A 16,684-nucleotide genomic window follows, 5' to 3' on the forward strand; every position below is an offset into this window, starting at 1 on the left:
TTTATAAATTAGTTTAGTAAAACTTCGTAATACTCTCTAAATCAATGCAATAACCACTATAAAATCACTATTTTCTTGAAAAATAGAGACAACAAAGGTTTCAAACCTCTTTTAACATCATCATATATTAGTGCAGGATGTAAACATGTTTTAAAACAATATTGTCGTATGTTTTGAAATTTTCTCAAAATCTATGTGTTAACCCCTACAAAAATATTGAGTTTTTGGTAAATACTTTATATATTGAAGTCTATAATCTTTTGTGTTTTTAAAATTTCTAACCGTATTCAACATTTGTATTAATGTATATGCTAAACATTTTTTCATGGTAAATGAGCATCGTTCAATTGTTTTTATGAATTAATTTAATAAAACTTTATATACTCCCTAAATTAGTGGACTAACCATTATAAAATCGCTATTATCTAGAGAAATTGAGACAAAAAAATTTCCAAACCTCATTGACGATAATCATATATTAGTAAATAATGCAACTACGCATTAAAACATTATTGTCGCCTTTTTTGAAATTTTTCTCAAAATCTATGTGTTTCCCTACAAAAATATTGAGTTTTTGGTAAATACTTTATATACTGAAGCCTATAATCTTTAGTGTTGTTTTAAAATTTCTAACCATATTCTAAATTTTTATTAATGTATGCTAAACTCTCTTTCATGGTAAATGATCATCGTTCAATTGTTTTTATAAATTAATTTAGTAAAACTTCATAATACTTCCTAAATCGATGGAATAACCACTATAAAATTATTATTTTCTTGAAAAACCGAGACAGCAAAGGTTTCAAACCTCTTTGACAATCATCATATATTAGTACATGATGCAATTATGCATTAAAACAACATTGTCGTACTTTTTGAAATTTTCTCAAAATCTAAGTGCTAACCCCTGCGAAAATATTGAGTTTTTGGTAAATAATTTATATATTGAAGCTAAAATTTTTTAGTGTTGTTTTAAATTTAATAACCATATTCTACATTTTTATTAATGTATGCTAAGCTCTTTTTCTTGGTAAATGAACATTGTTCAATTGTCTTTATAAATTAATTTAGTAAAACTTCATATACTTCCTAAATTTGTGGACTAACAATTGTAAAATCACTATTCTCTAGAAAAATATATAAAAATGTTCCAAACTCTTCGACCATCATCATATCTAAGTACAAGATGCAATTATGCATTAAAACGATATTGTCGCATTTTTAAAAAATTTTCTCAAAATCTATGTGTTAACCCCCATACGAAAATATTGAGTTTTTGGTAAATACTTTATATACTGAAGCCTATAATCTTTAGGGGTTTTTGCCAAAACTAACCCACAACTTGATTTTAATTCCAAACCTATACCCAAACTTGAATCAAATGCAAAACTAACCTAAAAGCCTAGTGAAATTACAGCTCAGCCCCTTGTGACCAAACAAAAAAACAGAAGCCATTTTTACGAATATAGCCCCAGTAAATCGTCTGAGTCGTCTGAGATGTTGGAAGTCGTCTGGACGACTGAAGTGTAAGTCGTCTGGACGACTGAAGTGTAAGTCGTCTGGTACCATTTTATTTTAAAAATAATTTATAAATCTTGTAAAAAAATATTTTGATGCGTAAAAAATAAAAATCAAGTAATTATAAACAGTTTTAACTGATATAAATTAAGATATGATAAAATTGATTTGTTTTGAAGATATATGAGTGGAAGTAGTGAATCATGAAATACTTTGGTTTAGGAGTTTGGCAAACATATGTTGTAGTATTGTATGTATTGTTAGGGTTAGATTTTGGAAAACTAAAATGTTTTTTTCAAAAATTAGTTTTCACCTATATGTGTTTATTTCTGTGTATAGTAAACACTTTTCAAGTTTGATTTGGTTTTATGAAGTGTTTAATTAGATAATTAAGTTTAGGGGTTATGTTTAGGGTGTGGACGACTTATATTTCAGTCGTCTGTTAAATAATTTACCCGGACGACGTATATTTCAGTCGTCCAGACGACTTACTTGTAAGTCGTCTCGAAAGTCTTCTATTTTAGTTTCCCGCTAAAAATATTTAATTTCCCGCTAAAAATAAACTCTTATGGACGACTTACATGTAAGTCGTCTGTTTTAATTTCTTCACCAGACGACTGAAATGTAAGTCGTCCAGGAAGTCGTCTGAGTCAAAAATATTTAATCTAATTGGATTTTTTGTCTCCCTATATAAAGAAAAATTTACACATTCTCTCTCCTCCTCTCAAATGGCTGCAACAAAAATGTAATGTTCATCATTCTAAAACTCTCCAACCTCTCTCTAATCTCTTTGACTTGAAAACACCAAACTTTATATGAATTTTTCAGTTTTGTCTCATGTATTTCTTACTAATCTATCTCTTTTGCAGGTTTTTAATCAAATGGTACTCATCTTCCACTAATTTAGAGGTAGATCTATTAATTTTAGATATGTATTTTTGTGTGTTCTATAAATGTAGATTTATCTAATCTTCCACTCATTTTCTCTATTTTTAAGTCATTTGAACGTTTTTGAATATGCAGGTTTTTCAGATCTGGATTTGATGTGCAGGTTTTTCAGATCTGGAAGACTTCTGGGACGACTTACCTGTTAGTCGTCTGGAAGTCGTCTGGAAGTCATCTGGAAGTCTTCTGACAAAGTCGTCTGGACTTCCAGGAAGTCGTCTGGACTTCCTGGAAGTCGTCTGGACTTCCAGGAAGTCGTCTGGACTTCCAGGAAGTCGTCTGGACTTCCAGGAAGTCGTCTGGACTTCCAGGAAGTCGTCTGGACTTCTAGGAAGTCGTCTGGATTTTTCTGAGCGTTTTGGTAAGTTCTTATGTCTGATTTTTCTTCATTTGGTAACTTCTTGTTGTATAAAGTTCTTACTTTTTTCCCAAACTAAAACTCTCCAAACCCACTCTAATCTCTTTGACTTGAAAACACCAAACTTTATATGAATTTTTCAATTTTGTCTCATGTCTTTGTTACTAATCTATTTTTTTTTTGCAGGTTTTTAATTATTTGGTACTCATCTTCCACTAATTTAAAGGTAGATCTATTATTTTTAGATATGTATTTTTGTGTGTTCTGTAAAGGTAGATTTATATAATCTTCCACTCATTTTTTTCTGTTTTTAAGCCATTTGAACGTTTTTGAATATGCAGGTTTTTCAGATCTGGATTTAATATGCAGGTTTTTCAGATCTGGAAAACTTCTGGGACGACTTACTTGTTAGTCGTCTGGAAGTCATCTGGAAGTCGTCTGGAAGTCGTCTGGACTTCCTAAAAGTCGTCTGGACTTCCTGTAAAGTCGTCTGGACTTCCTGTAAAGTCGTCTGGAAGTCGTCTGAACTTCCTAAAAGTCTTCTGGCAAAGTCTTCTGAACTTCCTGGAAGTCGTCTGGACTTCTTAGAAGTCGTCTGAACTTCTTAAAAGTTGTCTGGTCTTGTCTACTCAAGTGGAATCCAAGCTTGTCTTTGTAGATGAATGATCTATAATAGTTTTGTTTGTGATCTGTTTTATGAATTGCATGTATACTCTTTTAGTTGTGAATTTTTTGTAAAATCAGTAATAATGTTTTCCAAGATGTATTAAATGTGCTAACAATGTGTTTACACATTTACAAATCAATGAAATAATAGACTTCAGTAGCCTTTTTCTTATCTTTGGATCTCTCATATGCAATAATAAACTCCAATGGCCTTTTTCTCATCTTAATAAACAAGAATGTTGGTAAGAGATGGAAACAAACAATAGTAACTAGTCAAAGCATATCATATTTTTTATAAGTTTGCATTGAAAAACTTAGTCAAATTTAGTAAAACTAAGGGACAGAACATATTTTGTAAATATGAGTTTTACATATCTTGAAGTTACTTATCACTCTTAAAAATACAAGTTATTCAAAAACTAACGTAGAAGACTTAAAAACTAGTGGAGAAGACGCGGACGACTTCAATCTAAGTTGTCTAGACGACTAAACTATATGTCGTCTGGTCAACGCAGAGGTTATTTTTGCAATTGACTTTGAAATCTGTTATTTCGGACGACTGAAAGTTAAGTCGTCTACTATTGTTTGGTTAAAAAAAAAACTCCAAAAAAGCTAGACGACTTACATTTCAGTCGTCAGAGGTTAGTTTTGCATTTGACTGGATTATTTCAGAAGTTTGACTTTTTGGACGACTTACGTTTCAGTCGTCTAGTGAAAATTAAAATAATAATATTTTTTTAAAAGTAGACGACTTAAAGTTAAGTCGTCATAGGTTAGTTTTGCAATTGAAAAAAAAAACTTCAAGATTTAATTATATACAGACGACTTATAATTCAGTCGTCCACGAGACGACTGAAATGTAAGTCGTCCAGGATTTACGAGGTTTGACCAGAATCTCGGAAAAAAATCCTGGACGACTTACAATTAAGTCGTCTGGTGGACGACTGAATTATAAGTCGTCTGTGTATAATTAAATCTTGAAGTTTTTTTTTCAATTGCAAAACTAACCTATGACTACTTAATTGTAAGTCGTTTACTTTAAAAAAATATTATTATTTTAATTTTCGCCAGACGACTGAAATGTAAGTCGTCTGGGGAAGTCAAACTTCTGAAATTATCCAGTCAAATACAAAACTAACCTATGACGACTGAAATGTAAGTCGTCTAGGTTCTTTGGAATTTTTTTTTTAACCAAACAATAGTAGACGACTTAACTTTCAGTCGTCTCAGGTTACAGATTTCAAAGTCAATTGCAAAAATAACCTCTGCGTTGACCAGACGACTTCCAGGTAAGTCGTCTACAGCCAGACGACTGAAAGGTAAGTCGTCTACAGCCAGACGACTTCCCAAGTAAGTCGTCTGACGAACAGATCTGGAAAAAAACTCGATGTCATACCTTAAATTAGTGAGATAAGTTCCTTAGCATACATAAGGCTTCTCCAAGCACACAGAATCACAAACGGAAGTCACCCACCCATAATCGTTAGCTTCTATGACTCTATGAACCATGAAAATTTTAGAATCAAAATCTTGAGTTTTTTTAGCTCATTGTGGAGAGAAAGTGAGAGATATGTTGTGTTTAGGTCACAAGAATGGAAAAAGAAGAAGGGTACATCGATTTTAGGAGCATTAAGAGCTTCAAATTGGTTGTTCATGGTGGTTGTGGTATTGATGACAATGGCAATCTTGTAATTACTTGAAGATGATGAGGGTGAGAGAGTAAAAATGTCATTTTCGAAAAAAAAAAAAAAAAATGGATGGCATTTTCGTAAATTATATGAACTTGTGGGGTGAATAGGGCAAAACTAATTTTCAGAAAAAAAAGGAGGTTAGTTTTGTGTTTGACTTTAAGTTATAGGTCAATTTTGCAAAAATCCCTAATCTTTAATGTTGTTTTAAAATTTCTAACCATATTATACATTTTTATTAATGTATGCTAAACTCTTTTCATGGTAAATGAACATCGTTCAATTGTTTTTATAAATTAGTTTAGTAAAACTTCGTAATATTCCATAAATCGATGCAATAACCACTATAAAATCACTATTTTCTTGAAAAACCGAGACAACAAAGGTTTCAAACATCTTTGAACATCATCATATGTTAGTGCAGGATGTAAACATGCTATAAAACAATATTGTCGTATTTTTTGAAATTTTCTCAAAATCTATGTGTAACCCTTACGAAAATATTAAGTTTTTAGTAAATACTTTATATACTGAAACCTAAAATCTTTAGTGTTGCTTTAAAATTTTTAACAATATTCTACATTTTTATTAATGTATGCTAAGTTCTTTTTCATGGTAAATAAACATCGTTCAATTGTTTTTATAAATTAATTTTGTAAAACTTCATTTACTCCCTAAATTAATTGACTAACCATTATAAAACGCTATTCTCTAGAGAAATGGAGACAAACAAATGTTTCAAACTTCTTTGACCATCATCATATATTAGTACAAGATGCAATTATGCATTAGAACAATATTGTCGTATTTTTTGAAATTTTCTCAAATCTATGTGCTAATCATACGAGAATATTGAATTTTGGTAGCCTAAAATTTTTAGTGTAGTTTTAAAATTTCTAACCATATTCTACATTTTTATTAATGTATGCTAAGCTATTTTTCTTGGTAAATGAACATCGTTCAATTGTTTTTATAAATAAATTTAGTAAAACTTCATATATTCCCTAAATTAGTGGAGTAACCGTTATAAAATCACTATTCTCTAGAGAAATAGAGACAAAAATGTTCCAAACCTTTTCGACCATCATCATATATTAGTACATGATGAAATTATGCATTAAAACAATATTGTCATATTTTTTGAAATTTTCTTAAAATCTATGTGTTAACTCCTACGAAAATATTGAGTTTAATGTAGTTTTTATATTTCTTATATTGTATATTTATTTATTATTTTCTTTTTTCTTATACGTATATTTACTTTTTATTATTTTTTGTTTTTGGTAACAATATCATGTATCATCTTTCGGAAAAGAAGTATTGCGCTAATATGGACGTTCCATGGAGCCTTAAATAGTTCATTTTATTAGTATAGATTTCTAATGGGAACCGGTTATTCTACTAATTTGAATAATTTGGTTTGTTATCGGTTATCGAGTCTTGACCGGTTTAACAAATAGGTATTCAGACAAACCGTTAAGCGACCGGTTTCAAAAACAAGACAGAGAGCTAAACCTAAAGTTGAACTCTTTATAACGCCGCTTCTCTTCTACACTGTCTGAATGAATACTCAAACAAACATGGCAACCACAGAGGTAAAACCCTCCTCCTCTAAAAACCCTAAGAAAGCTCGGAATCCATCACTTGCTCCGAAGAAAGATTTGAAGAAGAATAAGAAGAAGACTAAAGCTCCCGCCTTTGATGAAACCGTCGAAAGAAACGACGGCGAGGAACAACAACCAGCATCTGGTTCTGAGCAGCTAAGCTTCTTCTTAAAGCAGCTCGAATCCGCCGTTGGAGTTAGAGTCTCTGCTTTAGAGCTCGATCCCATTAAAGGTTTGTCCTTTTATTGTTTTTTATTATGTCTCTATACACACTGGTTAAGTAAAGGTTCTTATTGATTGCAGACAAGTGTGTGGTTGAGTTATCTGAAAAGTTGGATCAGAATGTTAGCAACTTGGGAGAGCATATAAAGATGTGTTGTGGGTCTTCGTGGAGAGAGACTCTTTGTGAAGGAGAGGTTGTTGAAGGGAAGGTCGATCCGGGAAGCCCAGCTGTTCTCGTTGTTAGCTCCTCTGCTTTGAGATCTTTGGAACTTATAAGGTATCGTTGTGAGTTTGTTTTCTTTGTATATATGTTATTGTTTGATTGAATACAATGGTGCTTAGACTTGTTCTTTTTTTCTGATATGTGTGTAGGGGTTTGCATTCACTTACTAAGCAATGTCCAGCGTTGAAGCTCTTCTCAAAGCATTTGAAGGTTGAGGAACAGGTACTGTTTTGTTCTTACAATAATTTGTCTTTAGAGAAATGAATTTAATGCAATTCATATAGAGAACGAAGGTTAATAGATCTCAGATAGAACTGAACAGATAGGTTTTACTATATAACTGATGTTAGCCTCTTGTATTGATTATCTCTTGTGGATGAATGTTTCTTGCTTTCTGTGAAACTTTGGGAAATGATGACAAAGATACGAAATCTCTAAGGCTTAATGCTCTGCAGATAAAAATGTATTTGCACGTCAGTCTGATCCCTTTATAGATAACATAACGAGTTAATGCAGACTCATGCATTTTCATCCCTTTGTTTTTTTATTTCATTGTTGTTGATACTCTGGGGAAGTGATGATAAGATTTATCGATATGTCATAGGCACATGCAATGCTGAACAAACATATTTGCACGTCAGTCTGATCCCAATACCCCATCACTTTTGTTGTAGCATAAACTTTAATGCATCTATTCATGTTAATCATTCCTCTTTTCTATATTTCTTTCATGTTAAAAGACTGGGAAATGATGATAAAGATATCGATATGGCTTAGGCACATGCAATGCTGAACCAAATATTTGCACGTCAGTCTGATCCCATTATAAAGCATCATGCAAATATTCATTGTTAATCATTCATCTGTCTCTATTTATTTCATGTTAAGAGTCTGGGGAATGATGATAAAGATATCGATATTTCATAGGCATATGCCAATGCTGAACCAAAATATTTGCACGTCAGTCTGACCCCCAGCTCTTATTTCTTTTTTTTTTTACTGCATCCATAGTAAAAAATCTCACAAAAATAGCCTTTCTTTTTATATGAATGTTTCTTGTCTACCTTTGGGATATGATGATAAAAAGAAAGAAAGAGGTTGATGGCACCTTTGCCTCTGAAACATGTCTTTATTTTGCACGTCAGTCTTATCCTATTTAGAAATGTTTTCTTATTCAATATAGTTGCTTGTGTTCTCGTTTCTGTGTAGATTTCTCAGTGTCATTGTTATATTTACACAAGTCACTTGTTGGTGCAGGTGTCTCTGTTGAAAAAACGGGTTAATATTGGGAGCGGCACACCGAGTAGAATCAAAAAGCTGATCGACATAGAGGCATTAGGGCTTTCACGTTTAGATATGATTGTGCTTGACATGCACGCAGATGTGAAGGGATTTTCCTTATTCACATTGCCCCAAGTCAGGTTTGTTTCTCCACTCTTTTACTTTCATATCATCATCTAACTTTGCTTTATTACTTTTGAGTTAGAATTCTGATAAAACATATCTTGAAATTTTGCAGAGATGAGTTTTGGGATTTGTATAAGACATGCTTCCACCAGAGAGTCCTAGAAGGAAGTCTGCGTATCTGTCTGTATGGTCCAATGCCAGCAGCTCCAAAGCTTAGGAACAATAAGAAACAGAGACAAAACCAGGATTGAGCTATAGCAGATTCTACTCAAATTTTGATATATTTAGCTCTAGTTTTGCTATGTTTGATTTGTTTCTTTACTATAGAGAGAGTGAGTGAATCTTTTGTTAATTAGTGTTCTTTTAACAACAGCTTGTGAGAAATACAGTGTTCTGTTAATTAGTGTTCTTTTTGCATAAAGTAAGATTCACTGAAAAGAGGATCAATAGAAAAACACTATCCAGATTAACAGTGTGTATATTTTATACTCCATCTACTTCCATCTCTCAAATGTTTGTGTGTTGGGATTGTGGGTTTCTCCAATAGATGGTGGGGAAGAAGAGATCCCCATAAATGCAGAAAATAGTGGATTCACCACCCATAGAGCTTCTAGATGTTTGACTTTTAGAACATTCCATTAAACAAAAAAAGATGATGCATAATGATCCCATTATGACATACTTTTAAGATAATGTAGATTTCTCATGGTTTGGTCTTTAAAGCTTGAACAGTGTTCTGAGATAACTTTGTTGCTTGTGGCACCCAAATTTCATGATTAGTCCAAATTTTTATTAGGATTATCAATAAAATATTATAGATTGAATATGTCAACTAAACAAAATTAATGGGGTTTATAATCCTAATGATTATTATTGTTTGTCAACTCTATGATTTCATAGTGAAAAGACAATACATTTATAGTCAAACCGTGGTTGTGAATTGGATGTGGCTTTGGTTTCTTTCGTATCTATGTCTATCGTTAAATGTTTTAAGGTATGATGACGAGAGGATGACACTTTTGGGACATGTAATTACATATTTTGTTAATTAAATTTTAATTTGATATCACATCCTATATGATTACACCTCACACTTCTTATTATCGTGCTTCAGTTACAAAACATTCATTAGAAAATAACATTATAAAGCTGGAGATAATGATTTAACAACCACAAAATAATCGGGACTCGTAATTTAATGGCTTGTGTCACGATTCGAAAAGATAGTATGTATAGAAAACCTCTACATCTCTTTAATTAATCACTCATTTAACCAAAAAGGAACAATTTTATATTATACAATACAATTAGATATAGAAGAAGGCCCCTTTCATAGTTTTAGGTAGCCAACTAGCAAACAGAAACGAGCAAGTGTGTAATATCTGGCTGTTCTGAAGTCGATAATTAGTTTCCGTTTCTTTAAAATAATGCCCATTTTGTGTAAGCACACGTATTGCTTAGGCATATTATATGTCACATTTGTTTGGATTAGCTTGAATATTTATGTAGGAACTGAAAGTGATATACTCCATTTTTCGTTTAGATTTCTACTTGATTAATTAACTAATGATCACACACGAATGCCACAAAAAGTAATAGCCAGTAGTCACATTAAAAACCCATCAAAACATTTTTTTAAAGATAAACAATTATTTTAAATAATGGTCTACTTTTAAAATATTACTAAAAAGATGCATACTGTAAAAATAATAATAGTATAAAAACGTTGTTTGATGATGTAATTATAAAAATATACTTTCATTGGGAATGAGTTTTTTTTCTCAGGATTCCAATGAGTTTTTCTATACGATCAACGATGGTTAAGAAAATAGTTTAAATATTTACTAAATTAGTTGGTGCATCTAAAATGCATAATAGAACGACTAAAATATACAGTTGATCCCCTAGGTCATTTAAATGATCATGTTGTTCAAATTTTCCTAGTAAGTAAAAAATTAGGATACTAAATAAATGTGGAGGAACGCTTGAAATCGTTTTAATAACAATGCATGTAATGTTTTACCAAAAAAAAAACAATGTATGTAATGAAACAAAAATGAGCTAGATAGTATATATACTATATAGTCCAAAAGAAAAGAGAAGTATGTAACTTTGCAGTATAGGAAAGGTAAGAAAAGATGATAACCACTAATCTCATATTTAAGTGCTAGATTTGACAAGGTGATAAAACACTTAAGATTGGGTGTCTATTGATCTTTCAGTAAAACTTTTTGTTGGTTTTTCTTACCACAAATGTAAAAACGATAAAACAATTCGATTATCTTCCTTTTTGTTCCTGATTATCTTTTAAAAACAGTCATTCCTGATGATGACCAAATCATTTCCGTTTGATTTACATCGATAGTGACACAACCTATTCGCATATATGTGATGTAAGCATGAGTCACTTGAATTGATTTATAGTATGTTTCTGTCATATATTAAATATCAATTAGCAACAGTATTTTTCTAAATGCGAACCCAGTTTTGATACAGATAGACATAACATGGTTTACAGCAAAATTTTGATGACGTCAACGTTGCGTATGTGTCTATGTATGCAACAAGGACACGTGTCACGTCCCTAAGTTCCACGTTGGCAGTAGAAGTCTAGAGCTCATCTTCATTTCGTTAACTTTTGAACTGGTCTTCGAGGTTAATCCATATTTTCACAAACGTATTAGTTTTTGGGATTATCTGAAATTGTCAAATGAGTTTTGGCTAAAGTAAATTCATGTACTTTAAAAGTTACTCTACGTTGTCTTATTCGGTAGCCTAAAGTCTAGTACTTTTCATCCTATTATAACTAATGAACTTTTTACTTTCTGTACTTCTGAATCTACATAAAAATTTGTACAGAAATGCAAACCGAACTCAATACATATATACCGAAAGTTTTGAACAAAATCTAGATTTTTATTAATAAAATCATCACGAAAATTTCGTTTTTGTACGAAAACAAATTTAAAAACATTTTAAACTGAAAACATAAGATCCAACATCAATTTCGTTTGTCTAAAAAATAGAATTCAAAAGCCGAATTGGGAACAAGATATGAATTAAGAAAAAAAAAACTTGTATAGACATTTGACCCAAAAAAGATCTGGTATAGACGATACAAAAGCTTATCAAAGACTCATAAGACGTCAGAGCATGGATCATAATGACGTGAGCATGACACAATGCAATCAACGGTATGGTTCCAAACAATGCGGCGGTGTACGCTTTTTGAAGCCCATTAGGGCCCACAAACATTTCAAAGCCGTCATTCTATAAATAGCCATACACAATCACAATACCAAAACACAACCCAAATTCATCAATCTATCAACGAGAACACAAGCTAAGAAAGAAAAAAAAAAAGAGAGACCACAAGTAGTATATGAGAGCTGCACTAAACAGAGCAAATTTTGTTGGAGGGTTGTTTTCATTCAGAAACATTAAATCTATGTCGTCTTCTTCTTCACAAAACTTCGTATCAAGATCTGTAATCAAGAAAGTCTTCGCTAAGCTTCAGAAAGAAGGCGATGGAGCCGTTGTCAGACGTGGCATTTCCAGGTTCTTTAATCATTTTTCTTCTTATTTAAGGAAAGTTAATGATTCCCAGTTTAAGTCTTATAAATCTTTTTTTTTTTTTTTGCATAAATTCAGGAGTGAGCAGAAGTTATTAGATCCGTTCTTGATGCTAGATGAGTTCTCTGGTACATTTCTTATTTGTTTATTTATTTCATCTATTAAACAAAAGCAGTCATTTATTGATCATTAATTCTTTAATTATGTTTTATAATTTTTCTTTGGAGCAGTTTCACCTCCAGCTGGATTCCCAGATCACCCTCACAGAGGTCAGTCAAACCATCTATGCTTTTTATACTTTACATACATGGATATATTAACAATGGTTTTATGTAATACGTTTCTTAACATTTTTGTGTGAAATGTTGATGTACAGGTTTTGAAACTGTTACATACGTACTTGAGGTAAAAACACGCATCGCTAATTGGTTTTCTAAAATAAACATTGGTCTTATTCCATATAGGAGTATGAAATAATTGGCTAATTATCTTCTTCTTCTATTTTTTTTTCATTTTTTTCAGGGAGGAATTACTCATCAAGATTTCAAAGGCCACAAGGGTACAATCTATGCTGGTGATGTTCAGGTAAAAAAACAGAATGAAATGTTTAACCATTCATAATCCAACAACAATTAAAAAAGACCTTAAAAAATTCTAAATATGCATATTTTGATTGCAATTCCTTGTAATCAGACCTTCATTATCTTGTTAATGATATTTACCTTTTAGCAAAAAAAAAAAAAATCTAAATATGTATATTTTTCAGTGGATGACTGCAGGAAGAGGAATCATTCATTCTGAAATGCCTGAAGAAGAAATCAACAAAGGTCTACAACTTTGGATCAATCTTTCATCCAACGAAAAAATGTAACACAAAACGCACTTGCTATAATTAGAATTTTTTTATTAGGAGTTTCTAAACCGGATAATTAACTCTCTAGTTTTGATTCCGACAGGATAGAGCCAAACTACCAAGAACTGTCGAGTTCAGACATACCAAAAGCGGAACAAAACGGTGTCCAAGTCAAAGTCATAGCAGGAGAATCAATGGGAATTAAATCCCCTGTTTACACAAGAACACCAACAATGTTCCTTGATTTCACTCTCGATCCAGGAGCTCAGTTCCACCAAAAAGTTCCGGAATCTTGGAACGCGTTTGCTTACGTTCTTGAAAGCGGTGAAGGCGGAGCCGTTTTCGGCTCATCAAACGCGTCTCCTGTTTCATCACACAACGTTGTGGTGTTTGAACAAGGAAATGACGGTGTTAGCGTGTGGAACAAGTCATCTTCGAAGAAACTGCGGTTTGTGTTAATTGCTGGAGAACCATTAGGTGAACCGGTGGTTCAGTACGGTCCTTTCGTGATGAATACTCAAGCTGAGATTGATATGACCATTGAAGATTATCACTATGGTAAGAATGGCTTCGAAATGGCCAAGTATTGGAGGTCACAATGATAGAGACACAATAATCAATGTTTTAATTATTATTTTCATACTTGTTTTTTTATCCTATGTGTGTGATTTAAATGGGACAATAATAAAGTTTAAACTCAATTTCTTTTGCTAAGTATGTGGGTGGGAACCCATTAAATCCAAGGCTGACTTTGTTTTAGTTCCAACCGTAGTGATCATTATTGTGTTTTTCCACAATCTAGTTTAAATTAACCGTTTATGCTATGATAATATAAGGCATATGAAGAAAGCATCCCACACTTTCTCTAGTGTGAAATAGACATGAGACGAAACAATTGTTAAATACCAAACGCGTATTAACACGTTGAAGTGACATTAACATGATTGTCATTACTTCTAACATCTTTTATTACTAACTTTGGTTGTCAACTTCGGTTAATGCATTCTGAACGTATGGTGATACAGAGTGAACGCAAGGAATACACCGACTACATTGCTTCATCGAAAATCATTTTCTACTATTTCAAACTTTCGGCTCTTATGATTAACATCAAATACAGTCTATTATTTTTCTATTCAACATTAATATGTTTGATTTAACTACGGTTGTATAGAATGGAAGCAATAAATACACGAACTACTTTTTTTAATACACGAACTACATTGCTCCATATGAAATATACATCTTCTTATCGTTTTGTATAGAAACTTGTTTATGTACATCTTTGAAACGCAAATACTAAGAAAACTATTCTTTTTTTTTCAAAAAATATTTTCAACATAACTTGAACAACTATGGAAAAGTTGCAGAATATAATTAAATTTATAATGTACTATGGTATACAAAAATTATATAGAAATGTATATTGTAAAACAAGTTACTTTGAAACATCTTAAATTATAAAACAGAAACAGCAATTGGAAAATATCAAAAATGATTTTTTAACACTCACAAAGTTTACAAAGAACATAAGTAGAAAAATGAGAGTATAAACTTATACATTGATAAAACTTCTTTGTCCAATTTTGATTACATTTCTTCTGTATTTGTAACAAAGAAACTCAAAACACACACACCTTTCTCTCTTTAGCTTTAGCTTTCAATCGAGAACCAAAAAGAATGTATCTGTCTTCACTATAAATTATACCCAGCGAAACCAACCAACCCCTCAGGACAAGAGAAAAACATTACCTCGAACAGCAAGAAAATGACTTTGTCCCTTCACTCTCGTTCTTGACCAAACTAACCCTGTTCCCGGTTACTTCCTCCTTGTAAGAATCAGAGTTGAGCTGCTTCCGACTGATGTTGCCATAGATGTCGCGGATAACCATCTCGAAAGCCGTGCTTACATTGGTCGAATCAAGAGCTGATGTCTCCATGAAAAACAAACCTTGAGACTCCGCAAGACTCTTGCCTTCCTCAATGCTCACCGCTCTTATGCTCTCGAGATCACACTTGTTCCCTATTAGCATCTTCGCTACTGTTGTATCAGAGTGAGCTGCAACAAAAAAAAAACAAAGCAATACACTTTTTGACTTCAACTTTAATCAAAGTCATCATCATCATCATCATTATCATCATCATCATTACCATCATCATCATTTCTATGACTCTTCTCATTCACTCAAAAATTGAATCTTTCAATCAAAAGCAACACTCTGTTTGCAGATCTCACTCAAAGATTGAAACTTTCAATCAAAACCAGACTCAATTTGCACAGATCTCACTGAAAGATCGAAACTTTGAATCGAAATCAAGACTCAATTTGCAGATCTCACTCGAAAGATTGAAACTTTGAATCCGAAAAAAACAGAGGAGGAGGGGAACACGTACTGTTGAGCTCATCGAGCCAGCGACCGACGTTCTCGAACGTCGAGGTGCGAGTGATGTCGTAGACGACGAGGGCTCCGACGGCGCCGCGGTAATAGGCGGAGGTGACGGCGCGGAAGCGTTCTTGGCCGGCGGTATCCCAAATCTGAGCTTTGACTTCTTTGTTGTCGATGAGCATGCTCTGAGTCTGGAACTCGACGCCGATGGTGGCTTTGGAGTTGGGGTTGAACTCGTTGCGTGCGTAGCGGGTGAGGAGGTTCGATTTGCCGACGGCGGAGTCTCCGATGATGACGATCTTGAAGAGGTACTCTTCGCATCTCTCGTCGTCCGACATGTTTTCCACTTGTTTCCTCTTTTACTCTCTCTCTCTCTGTTCTGTAATAACGCTTAGAGAGAGAAAGAGGAGAGAGAGAGATTTGATTTGCCTTTATTGTAGGCTGGTTATGAGGCGCACTAATAAATGTTTCTCACTTTGCGCATGAAGTAGATTTTCATCATAGTTATGAGCTGGTATGACGCTAAAGCATGTCGGAGGCTAATGTGAAAGCTTGTAATAAGTAGAAGTTACTGCAATGGTTTTGGGCCTATGCATGCCTTGTGTTTGGATAATATACATGAGTGATATATTTGAGAATGATCAAGGCTATTAATTATGAGCCTTATACTTGCGATTCTATCTATGCATAGACCGTTTCTTCAACCCTTCCTTCTAGTTTAAGGCTCGATAGAGCAGGGCAGCTCTGGTTGCAATGATGTGTTAGCCAATTGTATTCCTGTTAGGCTAAGATTAGATTATTGAGAGAGATTAACAGCTAAGTTATAACCGGTTATGAATCTATATACGTAAAGTAGAGATAATATTATAAATTGTAAACTTGTTATTAAATTGAAGAGACTACAACTCAATAGGCGGTTTATAACAGCCTATGTTTTATTTTTATACTCCGTGTTTGAGCCTATGTTATCGATCTACGTTGTCGGTCCCTTATTCTTGGTGATGCCAAAATGTTAATTTTCTAGTAGCCAATGGCAATCGAAGCCGGGACCATATCGAATCTATGGTCGCCCAAGTACCACTAGCCCAACTCGGGTTGATTATAACACCCTATGCTTCATAAACTTTTGATAAAATAATCCTAATTACATTGAAACTATAGGTAATCCTAATGACTATAGGATTCCCTAATAATATACAATGAGCTATCTAGTATGTTGGAGTTAGGAAAGAAAAATGAA

At 32.9% G+C, this 16,684-nt stretch overlaps 3 protein-coding genes and 5 non-coding genes across 8 annotated transcripts; 7 read left to right on the forward strand and 1 right to left on the reverse strand.

The window, feature by feature from the left end:
* Window positions 1-6,423: 6,423 nt before the first annotated feature.
* Window positions 6,424-9,122, forward strand: LOC103866696 (protein CMSS1). Its single transcript, XM_009144664.3, has 5 exons — window positions 6,424-7,011; window positions 7,083-7,278; window positions 7,374-7,446; window positions 8,482-8,645; window positions 8,744-9,122. Exons 1-5 carry the CDS (start codon window positions 6,738-6,740, stop codon window positions 8,880-8,882), a joined length of 846 nt encoding a protein of 281 aa, XP_009142912.1. The 5' UTR covers window positions 6,424-6,737; the 3' UTR covers window positions 8,883-9,122.
* Window positions 7,628-7,714, forward strand: LOC117134507. Its single transcript, XR_004458692.1, has one exon. It is a non-coding gene; the product is annotated as a small nucleolar RNA Z122 (small nucleolar RNA).
* Window positions 7,791-7,877, forward strand: LOC117134505. The gene has a single exon (XR_004458690.1). It is a non-coding gene; the product is annotated as a small nucleolar RNA Z122 (small nucleolar RNA).
* Window positions 7,965-8,049, forward strand: LOC117134506. Its single transcript, XR_004458691.1, has one exon. It is a non-coding gene; the product is annotated as a small nucleolar RNA Z122 (small nucleolar RNA).
* On the forward strand, window positions 8,116-8,201 carry LOC117134508. The gene has a single exon (XR_004458693.1). It is a non-coding gene; the product is annotated as a small nucleolar RNA Z122 (small nucleolar RNA).
* On the forward strand, window positions 8,290-8,381 carry LOC117134509. Its single transcript, XR_004458694.1, has one exon. It is a non-coding gene; the product is annotated as a small nucleolar RNA Z122 (small nucleolar RNA).
* A 240-nt stretch (window positions 9,123-9,362) lies between the features above and the next one.
* On the forward strand, window positions 9,363-13,771 carry LOC103866697 (pirin-like protein 2). The gene is made up of 7 exons (XM_009144665.3): window positions 9,363-12,189; window positions 12,283-12,332; window positions 12,435-12,473; window positions 12,581-12,609; window positions 12,727-12,789; window positions 12,971-13,071; window positions 13,161-13,771. The coding sequence occupies exons 1-7, from the start codon at window positions 12,014-12,016 to the stop codon at window positions 13,657-13,659; spliced, it is 957 nt and encodes a 318-aa protein (XP_009142913.1). The 5' UTR covers window positions 9,363-12,013; the 3' UTR covers window positions 13,660-13,771.
* A 764-nt stretch (window positions 13,772-14,535) lies between these two features.
* On the reverse strand, window positions 14,536-15,947 carry LOC103866698 (ras-related protein RABA5c). The gene is made up of 2 exons (XM_009144666.3): window positions 15,452-15,947; window positions 14,536-15,116 (listed from the first exon to the last, which is right to left on the reverse strand). Exons 1-2 carry the CDS (start codon window positions 15,780-15,782, stop codon window positions 14,806-14,808), a joined length of 642 nt encoding a protein of 213 aa, XP_009142914.1. The 5' UTR covers window positions 15,783-15,947; the 3' UTR covers window positions 14,536-14,805.
* Window positions 15,948-16,684: the final 737 nt, after the last annotated feature.

The sequence above is a fragment of the Brassica rapa genome, chromosome A05 (genome assembly GCF_000309985.2).
Source record: "Brassica rapa cultivar Chiifu-401-42 chromosome A05, CAAS_Brap_v3.01, whole genome shotgun sequence".
NCBI classification, from domain to species: domain Eukaryota; kingdom Viridiplantae; phylum Streptophyta; class Magnoliopsida; order Brassicales; family Brassicaceae; genus Brassica; species Brassica rapa.

Coding starts and splice junctions, on each gene's coding strand:
- LOC103866696 (XM_009144664.3), top strand. CDS start 6,738: ATGAATACTCAAACAAACATGGCAACCACAGAGGTAAAACCCTCCTCC. Junction 7,279..7,373: donor AGATCTTTGGAACTTATAAG/GTATCGTTGTGA, acceptor ATATGTGTGTAG/GGGTTTGCATTCACTTACTA. Junction 8,646..8,743: donor TTCACATTGCCCCAAGTCAG/GTTTGTTTCTCC, acceptor GAAATTTTGCAG/AGATGAGTTTTGGGATTTGT.
- LOC103866697 (XM_009144665.3), top strand. CDS start 12,014: ATGAGAGCTGCACTAAACAGAGCAAATTTTGTTGGAGGGTTGTTTTCA. Junction 12,333..12,434: donor GATGCTAGATGAGTTCTCTG/GTACATTTCTTA, acceptor TCTTTGGAGCAG/TTTCACCTCCAGCTGGATTC. Junction 12,474..12,580: donor CCCAGATCACCCTCACAGAG/GTCAGTCAAACC, acceptor GTTGATGTACAG/GTTTTGAAACTGTTACATAC.
- LOC103866698 (XM_009144666.3), bottom strand. CDS start 15,782: ATGTCGGACGACGAGAGATGCGAAGAGTACCTCTTCAAGATCGTCATC. Junction 15,117..15,451: donor CTGGCTCGATGAGCTCAACA/GTACGTGTTCCC, acceptor TTTTTGTTGCAG/CTCACTCTGATACAACAGTA.